We start from the raw sequence: 7,440 nt of genomic DNA on the forward strand, positions 1-7,440 counted from the left end.
ATATAAAGAAAAAACAAAAATTTTGCTTTTGAATGGGAAAATGCACTTAAAAAATATGTGTAATCATATTTGTTGACAACGAGGATAATAATTGAAAATTGTAGCAGTTTAATAATTTATATGAATCAAAAAACTTTTCAAACAAATATTCAATACAAAATATATTTTTGTGTCACATCATCACCTTAAGATGATATAACGAGGAAAAAATTTGTTATTAAATATTATGTAAAATCTTATCTTAATATATTGTTGCTTTGGATTAAGCATTTACATAGTACTCCTTATCGATCAATATATCTTATGTGTATATAAATCTATGTTTATTTCTTATTTTTTTTATGTAAAATTATATTTGTACCCAACACTAACATGCTGATTTATACAATCCTTTATTTTAATACGAGTCAAATTTACAAAAAATAAATATATCATATTTTTGACTGGCAAAATAAAGTCAAAATTACTTCTGTATTTCAAACTAGTGGATATAAAAGAGTACGTGTTTTATTTTATTTTTTAATTTCGTGTGTGTAGACAGAAAATAGGGAAACACAGATATCATGACAAATATATAAAGCTTTTATGAAGAACCAAACTTTTTCTATAATTTAAGATTAACTTGTTCAGGGATTGTGATGTCTAGTCATTCTTTATCTCTTTGTTTATCAGCAAATTATTGTGGTGTTGGCTTTGTGTAAAAGTGTTTGTCTCAAAATCAATTAGCATAATAATCGTCTATTAATTCTATAGTAATGAGGGTGAAATCAAACTTTGATTCTGGAAACTTGTTGAAATCATGATTGGGTGAAACCAAAATGATTGGTTTGTACATGTTCTTCATGATGTCACTTAAGACAATTAGTTCTTATCCTCCAACCAGAAATTACCAACCAAGTGGTCATAGATGTAACACTCAAATTGTCTGTGCAGTGTGGACAAATCAACATATAATAATACAAACAAAGTCAGAATCTAAGATTACAATAAGCAAGTTATTTAGCTGCCAACCCGAAATATCTGTAGTTTCAAACAAAGTGTACATTCTGATATTGATTTTCCATATGAAAAGCTTGAGATTTCCCACATATATAAAATATCCTAACACACCAACTAACAAGCAACTGTTCAAACCAACTCTAACGTGCAGGAAACTCCAACTCATTGTTTCTAAACTTTTCTGCTTTCATTGCCTTTTCCTCGAGTCCCTATCCATCTATATATATCTGCACAATATCATTGTTCAACCATATCCTTATCAAAAAAACCAAGTTAGCAAGCTACATTGCAAACCAACATGGCTTCTACAGACAAACCTGTAGACACCGAATACAGCAGACCAACTTCATCAGCTCAAGCACCAGCTGGTGTTGATTTATTTAAGTTTGATGTCATCCTAAGGTTTTTGTTGTTTGCAGCATCGTTGGTGTCTGTTGTGGTGATTGTCACTGGCAATGAAACTAAATATATTCCCCTGCCACGGCCAGCCAAGTTCAGATACTCACCAGCCTTTGTGTAAGTTAGCTCATCAACCTTTCCTTATATGTGATAAAAAATAAAGTCCTTAACTTTATGAGAGTTAAATAATGTAGGGGTATCCAGGTTTGTGTTTATGTTTCTAGCCAGAAATTGGTAAACCCAGATAAGGGATCCTTCTACCTTCCTTAATTAGATGTAAACGACAAAAGGACATACAGGTTCCAATGTTTCAGCCATTACATGGGGTTTCAAAGGAAGAAGCAACTATGTATTATTTTTGTCCCATTTTAGGGTTCTGCTTTCTTTCTGTTTTTCATAGTATTTCCAAACAAAAGTATTGTCAGAAAACCTTTTCGGACGAACTTGTTCATTTTCTTCAGTGTTACATATATTACTATTCGATGAGAAATGGTTGGTGGGGAATTTTATCTACTTTTTGATATCACCATATGACAAAGTGCTTCCAAGGGAGGAAATTGGTATTTTTCTATGTGAACAAGCATGGAATTTTTAAACTGCCGTCGTGCTTCGTAAGCTTTGGCTGTTCATGCTTAATCTTAGTTTTTTGTACTCGTTTTGTTACTTAATGTAGCACCTAAAATTAGACGAGTTCCAAGCCATAATAAGGATGAGTCAAAGTCGTCCATGATGCATGTTTATTGTTTTACCTCTGTTCTAATATCCTGATGTCATGATCTTTAGGCATTCTTTTATTGTATTTATAAATCAAAAAGTCTTCCATCTGCATATACAATATCAGCTTATTTATTAGTACATGATGCCTTATTCTCACGGATACTTTTTTTTCAAACAAGTCTTCTTAATACCACTTGCTATTATGGAGCTTCCCTTTGACACGTAATGTGTACATACATGCAGATACTTTGTGGCTGCTTTGTCCGTTGCAGGCCTTTACAGTATCATTACAACTCTTGCATCACTCTATGCCATTAAAAATCCAGCACTTAAAGCAAAGTTGCTCCTCTACTTTATCTTATGGGATGCGGTAATTAATCCAATAAACCATTTTTCTTCATCTTTGCAATTCCTCTTTTCTTCAACTTGCTTGCTTTCATTTATATATCAAAAGCATAACAAATGATTGAATGACCATGCTTCTTTGCAGCTTATATTGGGGATAATAGCCTCAGCAACAGGCACAGCCGGGGGTGTAGCATATGTGGGTTTGAAGGGAAACAAGCATGTCAACTGGAACAAAATTTGCAATGTTTATGATAAGTTCTGTAGACATGTCGGTGCCTCCGTAGCAGTGGCTTTGTTTGGAAGCATTGTGACAGTCTTGCTCATTTGGATTTCAGCTTACAGCCTTCATAGTCGAGTTCCCAAGTAGATGGAAAGAACATGTATCGTGCATTCTGCGTATCTATTCACGTCTTCATTTATCATTGTTTATAAAGTTAGTGTGCTCGGAAATTGTTCAGAGTGTGTAGATGACTTGATGTATTGCTTCGGTTGTGTTGATTATTTTGTAAATCAGTGTTTCCCCTTGAAGACTCGGTTGTATTACTTTACATGAGATTCGTGCTATAAATGATTTCAAATTTTTCATTATATATACTCCCACAAAAATACAAATAGAATGTCATGTTATTGATGCGTTAAATACTTTAATTACATTCGAGTTATAAATGAGTAAAATCATTGGAATTAGAAGCCAATGCTGCAAGTACTAACGATTAACACTTCTCAACCACAAAACGAGCATTTTCCCTATGCAAGCTATAGCATTTTCTACAACGAATAAAACACTACCAATTCTGTTTATCTTCTAATACTTTGAAAGGATACTAACTAAAATCCAATCACCAAGAATAAAGAGAAAATGTTAACGGTGCATGAAGGTTATATCCAAGCAGTAAAGAGGACCCGTTTTGTGGTCAGTTATCACAATCAGCTTGAGAATAACTCACGTGAAATGAAAGGTCTAATTTGCAGTATCTGTATACAACAACAAAACTACTAAATCAGCAACAAGTAACGTAAACAAACCTTCAAGCCTTTTTTATTTATTTATTTTATATGGAGCTGCCATAAATCAAGTTTGTGAATTCATAGTTATATACAACAAGATTGGGAGTTCAAATATGCCAATAAGCATTATGAACTTGTTATTGTATTATCTTTGATGACATTCTTTGTATATATTACGACAACAGAGTTTGAAAACAAACTATACACAATGAAACTGAATTACTGATAGCTATCACTGCCTTATGTGATCTCCCTATAACTTTCTATTCCAATCTGTGCGACCAATGTGCTGATTTACGACCAATCACAGAGATTTGAACACGTAAAACCTCATGAATAGTACCTCTGCGAAGCACTCCCAAAACATGCTCATCATCTTCTGCTGCCAAATCTGCCAAAGAAACCCACCGAGAATGTGTTTCATCCCTCATACGGAAGCCATAGAACCATCTACCAACTTTCCACCACTTCACACAGACACGCCGATCTGAGATCTCATGAGTCCGAAGAGTTTCTACAAGATTATCACCCTGCCATTGAAGACACTTACATATTAAATACATACTACTCTGGTCAAGACTCCAAAAGGGTTCGCACGAACGAAGTTCATATACCTACGAAGCAGGCATCAATTCAATTAAATGTTCTATGCATTGCACTATCTTATATATAACAAATTCAAGGGTAAAAGCCTTCTTGGGAGAGGTGGGAAAATATATATTACAGATCATGGTTCACTTTTATCCTGTTTATTTCTCTAAGGAAGGATCAAAGAATAAAGAATAGGAATGGAATTTAAAGGAAAAAGAAACAGGTAAGGGATGAAAAGACACCACTTATTTCTAAAGGTTTTAAAGATGCAAACTTGGGAACAATGCAGCAAATGCACACGCAGGGAATTTTGAGCATGTATCACGGATTATTTTCCTAATCATTGTTTCATATTACGACCCTGCATTAAACTGATAAAGAGATATTTTATTTGATTGACCAAAGATTATGAATAGGCACGAAAAAATTGAAGCTTTAAGGAAACAATAACTAACGGTCTTAATTAAATGTGATGAATTAAACAGGCACAATAAATTTTGCAACGATGTTTACATTAGATAAACTTGAATAAACTCAACTGATGCAATCAAACAGTTGTTCAGATTCACATTTGGCAAATGTCAAACCATATTTACTCTTGTTTTCTAATTGCACCCTTGCATCGAATAAAAGTACCATATATACCATTGCCAATATGCCAAAGGTGCAGTTTGATAAACCCGTGCATAGTAAAAGTACTCATCCAATGTAGCTTGCAATCAAAGCTTTCTAGTATCTATTTGGACAAACATCTTCATAAATGCTTTTAGAAGAAAAAAAATAGAAAGAGAAAAAGAAACAAGTCTTTCTATAAATTAAAATTAACTTATGCAAAAATTAAAAAGTTAGAGAACATATGAGAGTTTGTGCAAATTAGCTAACATGTAAACTAATTTAATTTATGGAGAAATTTATTTCAATTTTTCTTCTTATTTTTCTCTCATAGAAACCTTTATGGGGAAGGCTGTCCAAACAAACCCCTCATTTTTTATTCCTTAACTTGGATACTAGTCAGCATGACCCACGAAGCAAACCAAAATAGGGTGTCAAAGAATGGAAATACCCGAATCCCAAGAGTTGTGAGGCAATAGTGTACCCCAACCAAGTTAATCAGCACATTCATTTGAGGGTCGAACAAGAACCTTTGCACGTCTTCAAACCCAAAGCTCGTACCAATCAGGGTGTCAACAGCTTTCAGATGGTCCCCAACCTCAAGTGATTCAGAAGGTGAGCAAGCTTCCACAAACTTCACAACAGACCTTGCTCTCACTCCCAATTCCAAGTGCCTATCCGAGTACAATTTCCTCCACTTCTGCAACCCAATTTCCAAACAAAAAATTATCACACATCCAAGAATCAATTCATCAGCACCATGTAACCATGACTCGGTGGAGTTTAATTTCTAGGGTGACAATGTAAAAGGCTTTTACACCATGAAAGTGGGTTTTAAGCCTAGCTGAAACCCTACAAAACCGGCTTGTACCTTATTATAAATTGGTATCACTATTCGCTGTAGGACTTCCAACACATCATGCTATGATACCTTCTAAGGTAACTAGCAAATATCTAGCAAATATCAATAGAAGTACAGTTCCTGGCAATTTGTATTTCGTTGATGGTGTTTTTTTTCTCTTTTACGTTACTGATGCATGTTCTATTTACTCAATTCAATCGCAGGGGACAAAGTTCTTTCCAACGAAGTTAACAAAAAAGTTTAACGCAGAAAAAATAAATAACAAATTTAAGGCTTCGATACCCAGAGTTCCCAATTCAGAAACTAATAAAGAGAAGTATCAAACTTTGATCAATTAAGGTTGAAAAACAAATAGGGTGTTCCTCTAAAAAAGGGAGAATCAGTGAATACCTTGAAACTGGGAGAATGAGTGAGAGTAGAAGAGGAAGGGAAATGGAAGGAAGAGAGTAAGGGCCATCTGTTTCTGACAAGAGACTCCCAAATGCAATCCGAGAAGCAGAGTTCCCTCCAAAACCTCGAACAACAACCTAAGGCACACAAATCCCGCACCTTTTTTGGTTTTTTTTGTACCAAATTGAAAACGAAACAAAAGGGTCAAGTAGAATCGAAGCTTTCCTATCTAAGGAGAATCGAAATTGGTGATCAGAATAAAAAAATTTAAAAGGGAACCTGAAGCAGCGAAGCAATCTTGAGGACAACATCTTCAGGAAGGGAACTGAAGATGGAGACAGAATCTGATTTTCCTTTGTGCATTTGAAATAGCAAATAGAATGAACAGTGTTATGTTCATTCGAGGATTGCAGTGTTGATTTAATGGAACAATGAAAAGGACAAAAAGGGAAATGACATCCTTTGTCCAATTTCAACCAACACCTATCACTGGCGAGAAGGAATCCACCGCACCGCACCGCTTCTCTGATCTATTTGAGTTTTTTTTTTTTTTTCTCTGTTTTTTAATTCATGTCCTTTGCCACTGTATTAAATTTGTTAAAAAAAAAAATGGCGTGTTAAAGCAAAAGTGGTATTAATATTTCTTTTTTATGATTAGTGAGACAGTTGAAAATAAATTACGTGTTCAAGTTTCTTTCCTTCAAGGAATCTTCATGCATCCTCGTTAAAGTTGGTTCTTTTAATACAATTTGAGTGTGTTCTAAACTTTGATATTTCTTTGTACTCATTTTACTTACATATGTACGATAATTATTACGGTTCAAAATTCAGTATCTGTTGGTTGTTTATAAATTCAATCTAAATTCACACAACTATAAAAAATAATGTAAGTTTAAAATTTACAGTTGATGAATAAAACTATGCTTACTTTCATCAAAATTGGTTATTATTGAAAAAATAAAAACAAAATAAGCATGAGTTTGATTCTGTGAAAGAAGAAGCGTGGAGGAACATCCATGTGTTGTTTTGGTGATGTGGGTCTCTACCTCATATCTTATCTCTTCATAAATTGCTTGAAAGTTATGTTTCTTTTAAAGCACTCTTTCAATCAATAATTGAAATTCAATTTATTTCTAAATGTAAAGATCATTAAAGTTAGGTTCTTCAAATTTCTGAGTACATAATCAAGCTTAAAAAATTGATGAATCATAAACCTACCAAAGCCGTTGACGTAAATGATATTAAATGAATTTTTTTATAAGGGAAGAGTTATGACGGTAGCGTGGAGCTGGGCCCTTCAGGGCCGTCCCTGTGTTGCAGTTTTGTTTGGGCCTTGCATATCTCCTCAAGCCCGTTCTATTTTGTAGTTTTGTGTCTGCTCTAATCTATACAAAATACAAAACACATAGAAAAAACATGGCACGTGTGGCACAAACATAAATATAATTTATATGAATTTAAGTATATAATAAACATGTTTTTCATGTATAAATATTAATATTTGCTTATAAATA

General features: G+C 33.8%; 2 protein-coding genes across 3 annotated transcripts; one reads left to right on the forward strand and one right to left on the reverse strand.

Moving 5' to 3' along the window:
- Nucleotides 1–1,212: 1,212 nt before the first annotated feature.
- LOC106767328 (CASP-like protein 1D1) lies at nt 1,213–3,051 on the forward strand. Its single transcript, XM_014652191.2, has 3 exons — nt 1,213–1,515; nt 2,359–2,485; nt 2,606–3,051. Exons 1-3 carry the CDS (start codon nt 1,298–1,300, stop codon nt 2,828–2,830), a joined length of 570 nt encoding a protein of 189 aa, XP_014507677.1. The 5' UTR covers nt 1,213–1,297; the 3' UTR covers nt 2,831–3,051.
- A 429-nt stretch (nt 3,052–3,480) lies between these two features.
- On the reverse strand, nt 3,481–6,473 carry LOC106765720. 2 transcript variants are annotated; one of them, XM_022784063.1, is made up of 4 exons: nt 6,206–6,473; nt 5,927–6,085; nt 5,126–5,374; nt 3,481–4,085 (listed from the first exon to the last, which is right to left on the reverse strand). In XM_022784063.1, the coding sequence occupies exons 1-4, from the start codon at nt 6,287–6,289 to the stop codon at nt 3,735–3,737; spliced, it is 843 nt and encodes a 280-aa protein (XP_022639784.1). In that variant the 5' UTR covers nt 6,290–6,473; the 3' UTR covers nt 3,481–3,734. The 2 variants fall into 2 exon arrangements, with proteins under 2 accessions (XP_022639784.1, XP_014505913.1); XM_014650427.2 differs by having other exon boundaries at nt 3,481–4,001; nt 6,206–6,469.
- Nucleotides 6,474–7,440: the final 967 nt, after the last annotated feature.

The sequence above is a fragment of the Vigna radiata genome, chromosome 7 (genome assembly GCF_000741045.1).
Source record: "Vigna radiata var. radiata cultivar VC1973A chromosome 7, Vradiata_ver6, whole genome shotgun sequence".
NCBI lineage: Eukaryota > Viridiplantae > Streptophyta > Magnoliopsida > Fabales > Fabaceae > Vigna > Vigna radiata.

What these genes read in the sequence shown, in the direction of transcription:
- LOC106767328 (XM_014652191.2), top strand. Translation starts at nt 1,298, where the DNA reads ATGGCTTCTACAGACAAACCTGTAGACACCGAATACAGCAGACCAACT. An exon ending in AGATACTCACCAGCCTTTGT is followed by an intron (nt 1,516 to 2,358) that starts GTAAGTTAGCTC and finishes ACATACATGCAG; the next exon opens with ATACTTTGTGGCTGCTTTGT. An exon ending in ACTTTATCTTATGGGATGCG is followed by an intron (nt 2,486 to 2,605) that starts GTAATTAATCCA and finishes GCTTCTTTGCAG; the next exon opens with CTTATATTGGGGATAATAGC.
- LOC106765720 (XM_022784063.1), bottom strand. Translation starts at nt 6,289, where the DNA reads ATGCACAAAGGAAAATCAGATTCTGTCTCCATCTTCAGTTCCCTTCCT. An exon ending in AGATTGCTTCGCTGCTTCAG is followed by an intron (nt 6,086 to 6,205) that starts GTTCCCTTTTAA and finishes AAACCAAAAAAG; the next exon opens with GTGCGGGATTTGTGTGCCTT. An exon ending in CTCATTCTCCCAGTTTCAAG is followed by an intron (nt 5,375 to 5,926) that starts GTATTCACTGAT and finishes ATTGGGTTGCAG; the next exon opens with AAGTGGAGGAAATTGTACTC.